The sequence below is a fragment of the Megalops cyprinoides genome, chromosome 14, assembly GCF_013368585.1.
Source record: "Megalops cyprinoides isolate fMegCyp1 chromosome 14, fMegCyp1.pri, whole genome shotgun sequence".
In the NCBI taxonomy this organism is placed as follows: domain Eukaryota; kingdom Metazoa; phylum Chordata; class Actinopteri; order Elopiformes; family Megalopidae; genus Megalops; species Megalops cyprinoides.
In genome coordinates, this window is record NC_050596.1 from 32,772,665 (window position 1) to 32,792,076 (window position 19,412).

General features: G+C 44.9%; 1 protein-coding gene across 2 annotated transcripts in view; it reads left to right on the forward strand.

The window, feature by feature from the left end:
* The first annotated feature begins 512 nt into the window (after window positions 1–512).
* xirp2b (xin actin binding repeat containing 2b) overlaps window positions 513–19,412 on the forward strand; it is a 49,756-nt gene continuing 30,856 nt past the window's right edge. The window contains exon 1 of one of the 2 annotated variants that reach the window (XM_036545926.1): window positions 513–809. In XM_036545926.1, the coding sequence (XP_036401819.1) occupies window positions 606–809 (204 nt within the window). In that variant the 5' untranslated portion in view covers window positions 513–605. Of the gene's footprint in view, window positions 810–15,379; window positions 15,482–19,412 lie in introns of those variants that run through there. The other variant, XM_036545927.1, reaches the window with a different exon arrangement.

Below are 19,412 nucleotides of genomic sequence, written 5' to 3' on the forward strand. Positions count from 1 at the left end.
CCGTGAAGCCAAAAGTCTTTATTGTTTAAAGGTATGCTGTTTCACTTAGGGTTCCTGTGGTGGCCCGAGTCATTGTTTTTTAACTGAATTGGATTGGGAGGGAGTGACACTCCAGGAGGGCTTGGTCCTGGGTTGGCCTGGTGGCCCTGGTGTAGTTTGATTGGTGTGCCTGGCAGGTCCTGGCAGTGGGCCCGCGGCAGGGCGGTTCAGTTCAACAGTCTCCCTTTCCTAAAATGCCAGTGGGAGCTGCATGATACCGCTACACAGAGACTGTGGGCTGCTTCTGAAAGAGAAACTCCACCAGCTGCGCTGGGAGTCTGTGTGTGACTGCGTGCGCGTGTGTGTGTTTATAGGGCTTTTCGGGGCGGAGGGGGGGGCGGCGGGGGGGTGACTGCGAAAGTTTTCTGTTTTTCCTTTTCCTCCTCTTCTCCCCGAGTTTCACTCACGGCCGGCCACATCTGTTCTCCTGCTGTGTGGTGATCGCAGGACGTGTAGCTCTGTCAGCTAGCTACTGTTCATACTTCTCTTTCGCTCTCTCTCTCTCTCTCACTTACACAATAGTCCATTTTCTGTAGCTAGAGGAGGGGGATACGGTTTCTGCAACAATGGAAACTCAATCAGGAAATGAATCTGCGGTGGTGAGCGGAGCTGTGGCCACCTCCTCCGCTACTCCCCTTAGCTCCCAGGCAGACTCCGCTGCTAATGAGGTGCTCAGAGAGGACCTGCAGGCCGCCAGGAAGATAGAGCGGTTCGACATCCCGCTGGACAGCCTGAAAATGATGTTCGAGAACCCCGCGGCGCACAGAACGGTGAGTACGCGGATCGAGCTTTTCATTGGGGGGGTTCTGACTGAGGAGAGCTTCTGTGTGAGGTCCAGTCTTTGCATTGCTCTTACCTGCATGCATTACACTGGCATGTTCTTGAATGTTCACTGTCATGCTCAAGTCTGCGGAGTGACTTTGCAGAGTGGTGTCGTAACAATTAGGAGCAAGATTTTCCCACCTCAGTATGTAAATGCATGTTTAGACATGGTTTTCTGGTGTTTGGTGACCATAAAAAAAACTTTTCTACAAGTTCTGCAAGTCCATCTAGTTTATTTCATTGGTAATCTATCAGTGTCAAAGCTGAATTGCATTGTGACCGATAAAGGCCAAGAGCCCAAGAGCGTGAGGATAGTGTCTGAGCATCTGCAGCCGTGTGAGAGATGGCAGTAAACCCCCACGCATTCACAGAGGGGATGTGGAGTTTATATGCGGGGGAGCGGCGCGTCTCGCTGGCTGGAGGGGAGACCGCGGCCCTTCGCCGTCTTCGCGCCCGGCGCATCAACAAACATTATTTTCTGCTTTCATCCGCTGCCCCCGGTGGAGTCTGAAGCATCCCTCTGCCCTTTTATTATCTCTGCTCAAAGCAGCAGCGAGAGACGCTTTCAATTTCAGTGGCCCGGGCCTCGGAGCACATTCCCTGTGAAGTGCGATTCGCAGTGTCAACACCTCGGCGCACAACAATTAAAGAAATGCTTAAAATACATGACCGTGGCATTAAAGTTTAACAGCTGTACAAGCCTCCTTCACGGGTAGTTTTTCTTTTTGCCTCTCAAAGGCAGGGATGATGTGGCTGAGCTCTCAGAGGATGCCGGTCGGCTTGTGCCACTGAAAAAGGTGCTGTGGTAGAGTGCCAGAGGGATGTGTGTGAATATGACTGATTGGTGCGCTGTACGCACGGTGCTGTGTGTGCACAGCGGAAAGTTGTGCGTGTCTCATCTGTCTGAATCATGAACAGTAGGTGGCGCTTTCCTCGGTGCCTGCTGAACGCTTACTCTCCCACTGTTTTCTCTGGATTCAAAACTTTTTCGCAGCGCGGCCAGAGAAATATGATTCATCCTTTGGCGGGACTTCCTCGGCGGATTATTGATTTCAGTGAAAAGTTGCTTACCTCCACTTTTTCGGATCTGCGGGAGAGCCGTGCTTGGGTTTTCCATCACGGCAGAACTGGCTGCTTTGTTAGGAAAATCTAATCTCCTTCAGCGCAGAATGAGCCGTCAGTGAAAGAAACAGATTCTCCAAACAGCGGCGGTGGGAGAACATCCACCGCACAGCTGCCGCGCGCATACATTGCAGTGGAATTTTTGGCATTTTGTCTGGAGGCTGGTTTTGTGCACCGGGTGTGAGTGCTGATGCATGACTGCCTGCAATCATCAAACCACAGGGTGATCGCCCAAATCTCTCACGAGTGACTGCTGCTTTTTAAAATGATGCTCGCCCTCAGAAATCCTTTCAGAAGAACATGTTAAAGACCGTCACAAAGGGCAGGCAGGAACATTGTGTGTTGACTGACAGGCACCTAGACTCTCCGAACGCACGTGCGTTCCTGACAGGGTTCCTAGCGTTGTTTTCTGAAAGAGCATCTGGTTGGTCAGCATACAGGAGAAACAAGTGCAAGAAAGTACAGGTCCAGCTGCTGCTGACTGTAGTCCAGCTGCCACCTGAAGTAATCCACTGCTGTTATTGAGCATAGTACAAAGGTCCTGCCAACAGAGGGTCACAGGCAGGACACAGTTTATTTATAACATAACACTGAACACACACACACAAAATGAAAGAAGGCAAGATTACAGCTTTTAAATCTGCAGTGCTTTTCCTGAATGAGATGTGTAGATAATCACACAACAGCCCCTATGTTGACCTGCGTATGAATCCTGAACTTAACTGCTGTTGGGTCTGCAGTCCTTCTGGGAATGGGCCCGAATAATGCTTTTGATCCATACGTGGCTTTTATGTTATTAGGTTATTAGTATTTGTTCGTATGGCAGATGCACTTATCCATAGCGATTTACAGGGCTGCCACGGCAACATGCAGGATCCATACATACAAGATGAAAGCCACAAGGGTTTTTTTTAATATGCCTCAGTCTTAACAGTACAGTGTGGAAACAGAAGAATGTTCAAAATCGAAAACTATGAATTCACGATCGTGAGTTAAAAGGAGGAGGAATGGTGACAGCTGAAAAAAAGTGTGTAAAGTAAAGATAAAAGATGGAAGGATTAAAAAAAATAATAATGATGAAAAAGCTGTCAGATTGTGATGTCACTGGCAGCACATCAGGCCATGAGGATGCTGCCTGCATTGCCACCTGTGGTTGCAGGTGTGTCCTGGAGGCACTGATGAACTCACACCTCAAATCAGACAGTAGCGGGCACAAACCTCTAGGTGGCAGCAGATGGCATGGCACGAGGGGAGCGACACTCGATATCCTGTAATTTAAGGTCTATTTTTGGGGTTTATGGCTTGCTGTGGATTTGGAGGAGAAGCCTGTAATTGGCACTTTCAGAGTGGCTCAGAGTGGAGGCCTTCCCCCGCTCAGCTGGCTGCTCCTCGCTGCCAGGCAGAGAGGAGACGTGGCCTCTGGGCCTGGCATGGCCTGGCATGGCCCGGCTCGGCCCTGGTGCAGGCCCGGATCGCGGGATTTTGCCCACCGGGGCGCCAGCTTTTGGGCCCAATCTCAAAAGGGCGAAAGCAGAAAACAAAGAAAAAAAGATGATCTCCTGCTGCTCAGCGTTTTTGAGAGAAAAGAAAAAAAAAAAAACAAAAGCTGTTTTTGGTGGATTTAAACCCTCTGAGTGCTGTTCACTGCAGCTTTCAGACAGCAGGAGATCCATCTTCTGAGAGCCACACTGTGGGTATTTCAAAGGATACCTGTGCAACATCAGTAGGAGTTGTTAGAGAAATGCAGGCAACTGCATTCTAAAAAGTGCAACATACCTAAACCTGATGAGCTGCTATGGTGCATTCTGATTTACCAGCTGTGCTTTTGCTTCTATGTAGTCTTATATACAGAAGCCTAAAGTATATTAGTCTTGCTTATTAAATGCCTCCTGTTACTTAGTTTGCTGTTATAAAGGGTGTCCTTCAGGCATCCTGCTATGTTTCTCTGGAGATTGCATTCATTTGTTTAAATTTAGCAGTGTAGCTCAATGATACATTAGGAATTTGCATAAAATAATTGCGGGTTGCTATTCCAGTCATTTTAGTTTGACAAAACAGCATAATTTCAGATGGAAATAACATGTTTGCATATGTTTCAACATTTTTTGATTAAGCTCATTTTGCTGCGCTGTAAAGCTGACTGTAATGTCAGCCTCACATTGTGGTGGGTATTCATTTCAATCATGGCACAATGAGTGCTTTCAGTTTGAGGTGTTAATCATCTGTTCAAAGACAGATGTTCTGGAAACAGCCTGTGTGTGTGTGTGTGTATGGCGGGGTGTGTGTGGCTGAGTGTGTGTGTGTGTGTGTGTGTGTGGCGGGGTGTGTGTGGCTGAGTGTGTGTGTGTGTGTGTGTGTTCGTGTGTGCGCGCATGCATGTATATGTATGTGGCGGGGTGTGTGTGCATGTGTAGTGTGTGTTGCATGCATACACATTTGCATGTGTTTGTGCATGACTGTGTGTGTGAATTTTTGCTTGTTTATGTATCTGTGAGAGAAGGGCTTCTTAGAAGGAAAAGCAGTCAACAGATATTGAATTTATAGGACTGTAAGTAATCTGTTGTTTCGCCAGCCACAGAATAGTAGGCAATAGCTCAAAAGATTTAATCTGTTTCAGACATTCTTGTCCTTAAAATAGTCACAGCAGAAACTACCCATCTGAGCATTTCAGAAACATTTCTGTTTTTGCAAGAGAAAAAATCTTTACCACACATTTCACAGAAGTTTGACCAACAAGTCGCAATGGAAAAAAAGGAAAAGCAAAATGAAGATAAGGATGGCACACTTCCAGCCATGTTCCAGCTTTACTTTGCAATGAGTAAGGAACCACAATTACCCACCAAACAGCTGAGACACAGAAAAATCAGCTTTTCAGTGAGCTAAACTCTTTATTCCTGATATTGCTGATAGAAGAGTATTTGTGAATAGAAGAGTAACAGCCCTGTGTTTCAGATCATGAAAAGCACCTGATGCATGTCGTTTGCATGACCCTCACCTTTAGCTCACAAAGCCACTCTCCCATGAACCTACATTTATTTACATTATTTATGGGCTTTGTATATGTCTTTATCCACGGTGACACATCGGCTGTGTATCACATTTCATGCTTTTATATAACTGGATATCTTCTGAACTATCTTCAGTAAATGTCCTGTTGTTGATTATTTACAGAAGTGTTAGTACTATCAGTAAAAACCCTGTTGTACCTTGCTTGATATTTATAGAATTGTTGGTGCCATCAGTGTATACCCTGTTGTTGTGGATATTTACAGAACCGTGAATGCCTTCAGTAAATACCGTGTTGTCGTATGGTGTTGGATATTTGCAGAACCATTCAGTACCTTCAGTAAATACCCTGCTTGTACTTTGGCAAGGAAAACAGCAATGACCCACCTGAGATCTAAACCTGTGGCCCTTTGGTTACACCACTATTTACAGTATGATTTACAGATGAATATTCGCTGAAGAATTTCAGGTGCCTTTCTCAACGCAATGCCCCATTCAGGCCTCCAGTTACACGCTGGAGATGCCTGATCCCGGCACCACCCTGCTCCCCGCCCCGTCCCCCTGCCGTGCTCCCAGCAGAGAGGGGGGGGTGGAGGGGGGAGGAACTGCAGTAGGGCAGACTTTCACTAGCAGAGCCTAATTACTGGTGCAAATTACTAGCGGGACTGTGTGGCTGTTGAAAGATTACGTGTGTCTGTGTCTGTCTTCTGCCACAGATATTCTATATCGTGACCAGATATTCTGCTGGGGTGTTACGCACCGTCCTCCATCTGAGAGGTTGTGGTGCCGTCTGTACTGCAGTGCTGGCTCTGGATGTTCTGTGTTAGACCACCCCGCCTCAACAGCCTGCAAATCAGAGGGTTTACAGCTTCAGCAAGAGAGTTAGAGCTATCAGTGTGACATGCACAGAGCTGAATATGTAGTCCATGTGTAGAGCATCTGAGGCTCCATCAGCGGTCCTAATACCCAGCAGACCCCTGGTCCTGGCCTGTTCCCAGCCCTGGTAATCCATGTTCTGTGTGGCAGTTCCTGGGTGACTGTTACAGCATCAGCCCCTTAACCCCTGCTCCCGTGTCTGCTTAGAATTCACTGTGCACACAGGCTTCTCTGAGCCAAAGAGTCCCAGTCATCATGTTTTAAGCTGGCCTCTCCCCAGAGGCAGTTTGGGCTGTTTAACGCCTGTCTGCAGAGCGCTCTGACCCCCTCCTCTGTCAGCCTGCTCTCACTGCCTGTTAATCGCACCTTCCTTTTGTTGCTGTTTTCTGTATAGTTTCTGCTTGCTTTGTTTGGTTTTGTTTCTTTGTTTTTTTTTTTTTGGTCTCGTCTTCTCCTGCTTGTGACATAACACATTGAAATTTTCTGGGCTCGGATATTGTGCTGCTGTGAGGAGCAAGGTGACCTGAATGAAATAAAGAGCTTGCCTGAGATTGAGGCTCCCTCTGATCATTTGATTATGTGAGTGAACAGTGGCAGAGGGGGTCTCCCTATGGCTGGGAGTGTTTATGATTATGGGTAATATTCTGCTCTGTTTACAGTGTCAAAATGCTCATCGCATCGCAAATGCGCTCAAATAACTCAGCATGTATTCATTTATTCAGAAGCATACTTATCAGAAGCCTCTTCTACATGGTACTTACGTAGACATCTCTCTCTTACTATATATATCACAGATGCACACAAACACACACACACACACACACACACACAATTTAAGTGTATAATATCTTTCTGTATCTACCTGTCTATCTTGACAGACAACTGGGAATTTCATAATTTTATTCATTCGAGGGTTCAATGTCAGTGTCTGGGGTTCAGATCTATAACTTCCTGGTTATGAGTTCAACTCCACTGACATTCTCATGCTGGCACAGCTGGTCTGGATCTGAGGTGGAGCTGGAGGCATTGAATGAACCGCCAGAACAAACTCAACACAGAGAGATAGTTTCACTGACTGCTGTCATCTTAAAAAAAACTGTTTATGGCAGTCAGTCTCAAAAATTGAATTAAATCTTAAATTTAGGATTGTAGCTCCCTTTCTGCTGTTACTCTCTAGAAATTATTATTATTATTATTATGATTAGTAGTAGTAGTAGTAATAGTAGCAGCAGTAGTAGTATATTCATGAGTCAAAATGGGTCATGTAGCCTGCTCTGTTGGCATTATGATGTTATCCAGTGCTTATTTTAAGGAAAAGAGACTTGTACTTAAGTATGAACAAGCAGTCATGTCTTTAATTTTGCCTGTAGGGTTGAAATAAATATTGCATTAATGTATGAGTTTCTCCTTGTAGCATTTTTGTAACTGTTGGAAGAATGCATAACATGTCATTGAGAGATTAGAGATGACACTTAAGTACTGTGTCTCGGCAGTGGCAAAAATATATTGTGAAAGCGGCATTGGTCCATACAAAGACAAATATTTTGTTGATATTCTAGACATATAGTAATTTTGTGTTCAAATTAGTATGGTACTCTTGTGTAAATGATAACTAGAGTTCTCTTAGAGTTTACCCTTTAGCAAAGAACACACTTTCAGCATGAATAATGATTTCTTCCTTTGAAAATTTATCTAAGCATTTGAAAATGAAACCTTCATGATATCTTCCCATATATCTGTGCTGATATGGCCCGTGTATAACCCTCACTGGAGAAAGCCTCCATAAAAGATTAAAGTCAGCAGTACACAGAGATATCCTTTAGTGTCATTCAATAAACGGGGCCTAAAGCCTAATCATATTTTTAAATTTACGGTTCAACAAACCAATAAGCAATTTAGAGATGCTGGGCCATTAAGCTGAAGCTGTTTTGATTTGATGACAACCAGTATTTGTCTACTGTTGATCATGCGGTGCTATTTTATATTAAATTTCATGGATGCCTTATACCCTGGTTCTTGCCTATAGCCATGCTCTAATGTGCCTGAATCAAACTCAGGCAGGAAAAGACTGCCTGCCGTCTGTAACAGTACTAGCTGCAATTACACAAGGAAACCACAAGGTGGCAGTCAGATGTCTGCTGAAACATCACAAAGCACTCCTTGGATTCGCGGATTCAAAGATTACTTGAATGACTTAGACTTTCAAAAGAATAACGTGGGGCTTATGATTTTTTTTTTTCATTTGTGCCATTAAAAAGATGGATTTCTTGTGGAAAATCCCATAGCCCCTATCAATCATATGGAGCATGAGGCTCTTTAATTCCTTCTATTTTTTCATGGGTGTCAGTTTGTAGCAGGCACTAGCCAGGTCCACTAATCTTTACATTGTACAGATGGGGTAATCTAATTGTCTGTGTCCAGTGCCAACCCATCCTGGTGATCTAAACACCAGCTGATCTGAGCAGCTCATGTGCTGATGCTCATGACTGGGGCAGTGCCTCAGCACAAGGATATAGGCATGACATCACAGCCCTCTCCAAGCGCATGCTGTTTTGCCCGACCAAAAATACACTAAACCAACCTCAAAACAACACTCTTCCAGAGTGAAAAATCCACGATTCAAAAGAGCAGCCTCCTCAGCGTCCACGGTTCGGCAAGTCCTCAGCCTTAAGCTGGCCTGGGAACCTTGAGTTTCTTTGGCCAAGCTTACGCTGAGGAGATTTATCATTGAATGCAATGACATCGCGCCCTGGTCAGAGGTCAGAAAAGGGGAAAGGTGGAGGAGTCTGGGAGGGCACTGTAAATTAGGCTGTCAGCAGGTAGAGAAATGTGCTGTTCTCCACAGGGGGAACGCGAGCCCCTCTGTCACCGGCTTTAGCGGTCTTTTGTTGGTCTCGGGCTCTTTATTTTTAGATGTTTTTTGAGGTTCTAGCACACGTTTTGGCTCTGAGCTGAGGCACCAGATATGACCGTGTCACAGGACATGCAGCGGCTAAATATATGTGCTGTTGCTATGAATATGGATGAAATGCCTGCACTGCGTTTGCTCACCACAGATGTATCTCCAGAGCGGTGAGAGAGTGACTGGTATTTGTGACGTTCCCATTGATTCCAGCGCTGCCGTCGGCGGGTTCTGCGTGATTCTGGGTGTTTGGGTTTCCTCGGCTCTCCTGGCTCAGTTTGGGTTGTTTTATTTCGGAGGGCTGTTTGCTCTCAGAGAGCCCAGCTGGCTCTGTGTCACCCCGGCATTTTCAGTGCAGCTCTGAGTGTCTGTGTCTCTGTTCTGCTGTACAGTCTGTTGGCAGGACTCATCAAGGCCGCCCTGTGAGATGGGCTAAAAACAACACTTTCCTGTAGTAGTCACGTCCTCACAGCTTTATCTGTACATCTCGTGTCAGTGCTCAGTTGGCCACACTATAGAAAGGTTGCCATGTCCCAACAAATACTCAAAGAGCTTTTTCAGAGCCGTTTTTTTTTTTGTTTTTTTGTTTTTTTTTTAAAAAGGCACTCTCCACTAGTTTAGCACTTAACTCAGTATCTTACTGACCTCTTGTAATATTTCTCAATAACTCATCTTAGCATAGTGATGCACTTATTTTTGGACGTCACTGTGGGTAAGAGCATGTGCTAAATGATGTAATGTAATGTAATGGTGACCCCTTCTCTGCCCCTTCTACCAGACAGTGGATATTAATATCTGGACAGAAGCCGAGTAGAAGACGAGTGAGCTACCGAGTTAGTTACGATGAGTTGCCAGATATCAGTCCAGAGCAAAGGTAAATTCCAAGACCTTCACAGCAGTTTGATACAAAGATTTACACACATAAAAAATAGACACATACAGAATAACAAATAAAAGTAGACAGTGGTGAAACAGCACTGATGTGCACTGATGTTTTTCTTACCTAATGACTTTTATAATGCATATTTAAATTTGTTCATTCTGTTTTGATGATGTCAGTTCTGCATCACATACACACTCTTCACACACAAGCTTCCCCCAAGATTACATGAAAAACCACCTCTTTAAAATAATTTTCATATTCTGATATGAGTGCATCCGGAGACACATATAGCGATTACGGAGCTGGTCTCATCACTGGGGAATTATTAGGCCTGTTCTGGGGTGGGGCACTGGTGTTGTACCCCTTACTAATGTACAGAACAGTAAATATCTTTAGAAATCTTTAATAAATATAATAATTATTGACCATATATAAATCGACAGAAAGGCTGTCTGTAAAGCAAATAAATAATGCTGAATCTCCGAGCGGCTTGCCTATGGCAGTGCCGTTATGAGGCAGAACTTCGCCGGCTTAAGAAGAGAACTTCAGGCACAAACCTAAAGTAGCCTGCATGTCGCAGTCATATTGGATTTGTCATTTTAATCATTCTGAGTAGTAATTTTAAAAATGTTCCTGCTGATTTAAATTTTTAATGCTAGAATATCCATTTGAGGATTGCCTAGAGATCTAATTAAGGTAGGACGGGTTCCTGCGCGGGACCTTGAGAAGGCGCGGGCGTCCCCGGCGTGCCGCACGCTGCGCGCTCTCTGTGATCTCCCTCCCGGCCTCTCTGCGGGAAGGAGGAAGCGCCGGCGCTAGCGGGAACGCGCACCCCGACCCCGCGGCCCCTCTCCGGGGCACAGCAAACTGAATAAAACATCTGCTCCATGCATTATTCCAGCCCGTCCAGACTGGATCCAGAACGGTCGAAACTCGCCAGTCGTCTTCTTTTTCTCCCTCCCACGCTTCGCTGAGTGCAAACGTGATTTTTTTTTAATTTGGCCGCGTCGCGCGAAGCGAAGCGTCCCGCGTGACATCCCGCGTGACAGAGCGCGAGCGTCTCCCGCCGCATCGGGCATATTAACAAAAGCGGCTGCTGGCGCGCGCACACGCCAAAAACAGCCGAAACGCGCCTTTTACCCAGACAGCTGGGCACTTGTGCGGTAGCAGGGAGGTTCGTTTCACTCCCCACCCTTCCATTTTAGAATATAATGAAATGTTTTCTGCAGATCACTTTGAGCGCGGCGTCGACTGTTAGCAGGCAGCCCGCGTGAAGGAGGCGCTGAGGAATCGTCTTTTAATTAAGACGCTAAGTACCACTCAACAAAATCACTCAGCGATAGCCGGCATGCTGACAGGGACTCTGCCGAGACACGTTTACTCTTAATTAAAGTGTTGGATTTGGGGGAAGGGGGTGGGAGTCTGTTTATTATATTACTTTTTGTAAATTAAATTTTCTTAAATAACCCTTACAAAAGGAACATGGAGCTGGTTGTCATGACGAACTGTAATGAACAAGGAGATGTTTTGGAAAAAAAAAATGGACCATAGCAGTAGGTTCATGCACAGAACCCAAATGATGCCCCCCACCCCAGTGGTGGCTGAAAGAAAAACATATCCCAATGTTTAATCCTGTTATGTCACTAGTAACATGAACAGTCAGTTTAACTACAGACAAAACAACAACACATCCATATGCAAATATAGACCGATTTGGCATGGAGCTCCTTTGTCATTCATATTTTATTAGTGAATCAATCTCTCCTTTCATATATCAATTTAATAAAATAGAGATAATATAGAGCCACTTCATATGCAAGTATTTGTGTGTATGCAGCTTTTAATATTCATATATCAGCTGTTTCTCACTTGGTTTTCATCAGGAATAGCTCCCTGAAGCGAATAATCCCCGAAGTGAGTAAGCTTTGAATTTCTTCATTCATTCAGAGTAAAAATATATATTTCTGAAATAAATCAGCCGTTTGGAAATCACTTGATTGCTTAGGTTTACTTTAACAGAATGGAGTGCCTCGTTTATTGGCTGGCTGCAAGCTTTGAAACAAGCCGTGCTGAGGAAGTTTCCCTGCTGGATCCCTGAGATACAGGCAAATGCAGTTTTGTGTTAATGGGAATTTTAAGCTCACTGCTCAAGATGCAGGAAAGGCACAGTGAAGTGTAAAGTGAAGTCCGTTCATATGCTATACAGTTTGCACAGAGAAGTTCATTATTCTCAACAAGAGACAATTTATAGAGCAAAGATACGAGTTCTGTTCAATGCATTGGGGATAACTGTGTGCATGAATTGAATAATATTCAGCTCTCACCATGGTAGTCTATGGGAGTCTGTCACATGGCCACATGCAGCCAGTCTGAGAAAAGGAAGAGGTTGCCTGACTTTCAGAAAATGGGGCATAACTTTAAAATTACTGCCTCTGTTTTAACTGTAGTAGTCAGCATTTTCATTTCTTATTTGCTGTAGTCTGTTATTAGTAGCACATGCATTACAGAAAACAGTCACGGTAAAACTGTTTTTGGTGGAAAAGGAACAGAACGAAAAGGCGAAACTGCATTAGCTAATGTTTCACATAAACAGTGAGACAGTCACACAGCCCCACACGTTCTGACCTGGAGAATTTCACTGAACACTGCAGGACTCATCAGCAGCTTTGGCCTCTGTGTTAAAAGCACAGAACCTTCCAGCAGATACTAGAAAACCCCTTCAATAAAGCGTTTGCATCCGTCTCAGCAGTGGCCCGGAGGACTGACGTGCCAAAGGCTCCCTTTGAGCAAGTGCTGATCGAATATCAGCGCAACATCCCCACGGCAACGCACCTGCAAAAGATACCTGCACCGTCTTAGATGTGGTATGCGTCAGATGAGACCCTACAGAGGCATTACAGTGACAGGCACAAAGGAGGTTTTGATGTAATTTGGATTGGCTTATGTCTGCAATTTCAGCAATGACCATCATTAGGTTGAAACTACAAAACCCATTATGTGACACCTCACATTTTAGCAGCTACAACACAGAAGCAGTGTGACCTGCATCCACAGGCACTGTGTTAACAACATTCACATGATTCCAGCAACGTGTTTGTCACATTCGATGAATATGAACTCATTTCCTCTCAGGCTAATTCACGATATGTCAGATACATCAATTATTAAAGTTAGGATTAAAAAAAAAAGCAACACTTTAAAAAATCCTTTAACAATGATGTTTGATTTAATCTTAATGAGCTGCTTTGCTGATATACTGTATAGTGTTGCTGTTTTACATTTTACATAATTGATAGTAGCAGCTTCAAGCCTGTGCGTGCAGCTGGGGAGATGTGAGATCTACGTTACTCGGGCGGAGTGTTCCGCTATGCAGCCCTCTCAGGCTTTGCATCTCTGATGGCAGGGCACACATCTAACACCCTCCTCTATAAATAAACAAGAAATGCTAAAGTTTGCATTAAACTAACTTTTGCCTGCATGCAAGAGGACTCCTCACAGCATTAATGCAGTTCTGTAAAACTAACAGTGTTTTGTACTTGATTTATAAATGCTGTAAATCCTTGCCTGTTCTTGAACAATCCTACGTAACAATGCACAAGATTTTAGGTTGGTATACAAAATGAAACTGCATTTTGCACCTACATCTACTATGTGGCTAGCAACTATAGCTATTCTATCTAATTTAATGACTGACAATGCCAACAATGAGTAGTATATAGCCAAAATGATATTATCGAGTGAAATGATATGACTAGCTTGCTAGCTAACGTGTTGATTAATTTCGAGAATAATGTCATTGTGTGGTGTTAAGTGTTGAAATGCTGTGAATGCATTGGGTCAGTTTGGGTGTTATCACATTGTTTAACACAGGCTGCAACAGCAGTCTTCATATTTTCACATTCTATTTACAGACTATTTCAGAAATTTACGACTATTTACGCTGCTAGTGTTGTTGATGATTTCTCAGTCATATATATATATATATATATATATATATATATATATATATATATACATATGTGTGTGTGTGTGTGTGTGTGCGCGCATGTATGTGTGTATATGTGTGTGTGTGTGTGCGCGCATGTATGTGTGTATATGTGTGTGTGTGTGTGCGCGCGCATGTATGTGTGTATATGTGTGTGTATGTGTGTGTGTGTGCACATGTGTAGACACTCACAAACACAGGTGCAGAGGACGCTCATTTTCTCACTGTACTGTGTCATACCAACCTCAGATTTTCCAGGCTGACTTGATCTGGTGCGACCCCAATACACACATAATGTATTCCAATAATAATCATCACATACACAGTAATTATTATTATATTATTTTTTGACCATCTAATGTAAGACTGTTCCATTAGATGATCAGTGTAGCCCTAGGCTATAAAACCACATTCGTAATGCTACATTTTGATTTGTAATTATTTTTTCTTCTGTAGTTTATTCAAGCATTAACATTGTCTTTCTCTCTATAATATTAATAAGCAGAAAATCATTAATGTTTTGCGTTCTGTATAAACCTTGCTCTGTGGTTTTTACAGTGTTTCTCCAACCACAAGCAGTCTGTCATCCTGGCTATAAGTACCATAGGGTTCATCTTGTACCACAAAGGAACCATTTACACCGTGTAATGTAATTTCTCTTTGTAATATGAGTCTCAGCCTTTCAGGCTTTCTTGTAGTCTTACTGCAGTTCAAAGGAAAATGGCAGAAATTAGGATCATTTTAAACATTTTTGTGGGTTGTTTCTGGTGTAATTTAAAGAATTACAATACGCCTTACCATATAAAGGCTTTATGCAAAATGCTTCACGTTTATGTGGTGTGATGAAAGACGTTTGAAATCTAGCTAATGACCATACAGATCGTAAACCACTGATGCTGTCTCGTCTGACAGGAGTTATACCACCTCCAGAGTCTCAATGCCACCCCTGGGTGCAATATCAGTGAAGTGCATCAATGCTGCACCACTAACAAGCAGATAGCTTAGCGTGGCTTGCTAACTAGCTAGGCACAGACGTAATGATAGGCACCCAATATCACGGCCCACACAAGTACAACGGCAAGTGGTTGGAGCCAAGGCAGCAAATAGTGGGAATTGGGCCATTTCTTCGTTAGGGGAATAGCAGTTTTCCTCCACCCCGGACCTGTATGGTGAACACATAATGAAAATCAACCAGACCATAAATTACTGATGGGCATGGTGGTTTCTGTTCCGCACAGAAGAGGTGCTTCCCCAACACCTGCTGGTCTAATGGACCCTCTGATATGTACTGTTGGTTAAGCATTAACATCGGCTCGGCTACACTAACGCCAAGGTCCCTGTGTTCCACACTCCTGCAGTGTACACACAGGAAGACCGGCCTGCAGCGAAGGCCTCCGGGCTTTGCTCTCACTAAAACAAACAGTCCCTGAACCGCTGGTCAATCCACTGGAAACTCAACAAGGAAACGGCTTCAGCTGGTGCACAAGGTACCGTTTAAAAATACGATTTGCAAGAACACATCCAGCAGCGTTACCTCCCCACACAGAAACAGACTTGGCCGCACGCGGGGAACAGGAGCGTAATGTCTGATGTGAGAGACTGGGCCATAATTTGCATGCAGTGCGTGTCAGCTCCGGGGGGGGGGTGACAGACAGATGCAGGTAGGGGAGCTGGACTGAACGCCCGGCCCGCAGGCAAGGTCACCACGCCCATGACGTCGAGAAGCCTTGGGCGTCCGTCATGTGGTCTCTGGTTCAACCACCTGTTCCTGGTCAGCGCTGTTAATAAGCTCCACGATTACAACGTTTCCAGAATACACTGAGATAAATGCAGCCACATCAAAAAGGTACGTGCTTCACTGGTGTCTTGCTTTTTTTTTGTGATGTCACAAAGGTGTGTTCGTCTGTGAGGTGCTGAGAACCACAGCTTTGTGAGCAGAGATAGAGGCTGTGTCAAACATGGTACAAAGGCATCTGTATACATGTGTACACTGTATACTGTGCTGCAAGCACTCTCTATTAAATCTTATAGTACATATCAAATAGTACGCAAGTACATAGTATGCATCAAGAAAAGAATTTTTAGCTACATTAGCAGCTACATTACAGTTACATTAGACAGGCTGCCTAGCTATGTATTTTATTCTCACAATAAATACTATAACCAGCATTTCACTTCCGCAGTGAACAGTACATCAGTAATGCTTGTGAGAGCGATACCAGTTGAAAACGTGATATTCGATTCCACTAAAGGTTGTTTGCTACCTAGATGCTTTTTTTTTTTGCCTACATGTTCAAATTATCCACCATTTGAACTTCACCTTAAGTTCAGACTCTTTTATTTTGCAGTGAATGCTGGGATATGAAATGTGACACAGTATCTGGAGAGAATGTAGCCTTCTTTTTTTGGTGATTGTAGTAGTATGACATCCTGGTACCTTCAAGCACACTGCACCATCTGTCCCACATACTTGGCGGTCAAGCAAACCAAGGCCACTATATTACTGTACTGTGAAATCTGGGACAAGGCTAGAGTTCATTTTTCACAATACCGATGTACACAACAGAAAGAGGACTTGATATTTGTGGGCTGTCTCAATACTTTAAAAATACAATAACAAGTCAGTCATTGATTCCTTGTCTAATATTTTGTTCAAATGTCGCTACACACACCCGTTGGACTATGAGAGAAACTGTCAAATACACTAATCATCATGGGTAATTGTGTATGACATTTGATAAGGCAGTCAGTTATTTATGATACATCAGTTCTGGTAATGGCTCTCAGCTGGACTGGACTAACCACCTAATTACCCTCACAGACTGGAGATACTACAGACAACTACACCAGTTCATCTCAATCTCAGGGGGGACTCTCTCTAGTTCTGTATCTCTCCACGTGAAATGGGATCTCAGTCGGGCTGATTGTGACACACGAGAGTTTGAAACACCTGTAGGTCGTTCCACAATCCATTTGTGTTTTCTCAAGTGGCAGGAGACCATTTTGTGGTGACACACTTGATGCAAGTATGCGTAGATTTAGGCGCGACGTGGTACATTGTACTGAAGCGGTGTGCAGCTCTGATGACTGCATGTGCTACACAGAGCTACGGGAACACAGCTGCATCTCAACAGAGTGTGTGGCAAAGCCAGCGTCACGCCTGGCGGAGACGTGTTTGCTTTACTTTTCTGGAATGTTCCCAGCATTTGCAAAGCCAAACCCGGTTTCCCTTTTTTTTGCCTTTAAATGCTGCTTTCTCTGAAAGTGGAGCTCATATTTTCCACTCTGTGACTCAGAGAGGAAGAGGAGACCGAGCCTCAAGGCCAGGGAATGAGATCAGTGCAGGAGCCTGGCCATGTGGACTGGATGCAGGGAATGGAACCAAAAGCACACAGTAACGTGAACATGGGGACTAATATCAGCGAAACACATCATTATCAGTCAAGCCTTTCCTTATTAATGTAATGGCAATCCAATCAATGATAGGCATCTTTTCCCTGCTGATTACGGTGTGGGAAATGCAGTTGCTGTAATTAAATTGAGAGTGTGTCTCTAAGCTAGTATTAACCAATAGAAGAACTATTTTAATGACAATGTCTTACTGGTCTGCATTTTCTCAGTGAAATCCTGGACATGCAGCATGAGCGTTCCCTAAACTCCAGAGCTGTGCGTAATGGCTTTTGTAAGTCCGCCGCCGCTGTGTTCAGCTGCTGCCCCAGGCCATCCTGTTGAATTTTAATACCGTCCACTTAGCGCTTACGCCAGGGGGGTAATAAGGGTGGCAGCGATCACAACAGGAAATGCACCTCAATCAGGGAGGCAGCAGCGGGAGCGCTCACTGCACAGATCGATCCGGAGGTGACAGAGAGAGGGAGAGAGAGAGAGAGAGAGAGGGAGAGGGAGAGAGAGAGAGAGAGGGAGGGAGAGAGAGAGAGAGAGAGAGAGAGAGAGAGGGAGAGAGAGAGGGAGAGGGAGAGAGAGAGAGGGAGAGGGAGGGAGAGAGAGAGAGAGGGAGGGAGGGAGGGAGAGAGAGGGGGAGAGAGAGAGGGAGAGAGAGATTGAGAAAGAGGGAGAGAGAAAGGGAGACTGACAGGGAGAGAGGGAGGGAGAGAGAGAAAGGGAGACTGAGAGAGAAAGGGAGGCCTGCAATGGGAGCGGAAGAATTCCTCCACGCTGAGAGTTCCACACAAGCCTCCTTTCCCCATCAACGCTTGCCAGGCTGCCAGGGGAAGATAGAGCCCCTCACACAAATCCATCTCCTCTGATTTTCCCTTCCATCAGTGCGGCTGACGCACAGGGGCAGCCCTCGGCCCACATCTCAATCTGGGCCCAGATTAGGAGGCGTTGGGGTGTGAAATCGGCTGCCGCGTCCCTCGTCCCAACAGGGCAGCCTTCACTTGCATCAGGAACTCCAGCGCCTGGGGGTCCGTCTGCACTTCCGGTCATGTGATTTACAAGCCCTTGATTGTGGGGCTGAGCTATGGGGGTGTTTAACGGAGACTATGCTAACTGATTTGGACCGCTTTAGCATGTTTGCATTTGAGCTCCATGTTAATGATAAGACCTTTGCAATAATGTACTGCTCAGGCACAATCTATGTTGTTTCTGACACGATCTCATATTTTATTCAGGACACGGATATTTAATTTAACACTATGTGTGTCGAGAGACCTGTAAAGCCTAATGCTGAGCAGAAAGTCCTCTGTGTCACGGCAGGAATGACAGAAGCATAAGGAAGCTGAACCTGGGAGGTGTTTACACTGCCAGCTACTTTATATTCAGTGTGGCAGAAAACTTTCTAATGATGGTGGTGAAGTGATTGCAACAATGTTTTCAGGTAGCTGCAAGTCATGCTATTTTCTTTGGAGGATTGTAGCTGTGCAGAAAACACATTCCATTTATCATCTCGCATTTGCTTTGTCTCAGAAGCAATAATTTGGCCCCATGCTCAAAAAACATGATGACCTCAGACCCAAAAAAGGAGCGTATCTCTGCGAGACAGGAACTCTGGCAGATTCTGGAGGCATAGCCTCTGTTACTAAACCACTTCCTCTCCTTGCACTGCTCCATTCATACAGATGCCTGAATCATTTATATGTCACATGAAAAGGATGAACAGAACATCAGTTATGTTTTTCAACTTCACAGAGCAAAGCAGCACTGATGACTTAAGCTACAAGTCTGAATAACAAAGGGCCCTGTAGTTTTTGCAAGTGCTTGAAAGGGACTCTCAAGAAAACAGCGGGCGATGGCCTGGGGAGATCTCAGCTCGCCTTTAAGGTAGATTTAACGACGGCAAACAGGCTTTTGGGAAACAATAATTTGATCCAGAGGGAGCTTATCCCCCCCAAAAAGAGCTTTTTTGTCTCTTTATTGTTCTTTTTCTCCATCTTTTTATGGAGGACGTGTTTTGTGGGCGCGGAATCCCCCCCAAACGCGGCTGAAATGAGGAGTTTGGAGCGTGTGGTGGTGATTAACGCGCTTTGGTGCCGCTGCGTTCCCCGGCTCTGTTTGGCTCTCCCTCCCCCGGGGAGACTGTCGGGGAACGGCCCCAGGGAGCACATTTGATTTGCAAATAGTCTGAAAGCCAAAACAAAGGTGTGCCTCTCTCCTGCAGCGGCTGATTTGCAAACACTGCAGCCGCTGCTGCCCCTCAGGTCTGCGCTGCTTGCAGCGGGGACCGCGCAGGTAAACGCTCTGTTAGCGTGGTCTCCACGGCGACGACGAAGTGTCACGCGCAGTGCAACAACAATGCGTTTTTCTGATGCTGTCTGAAG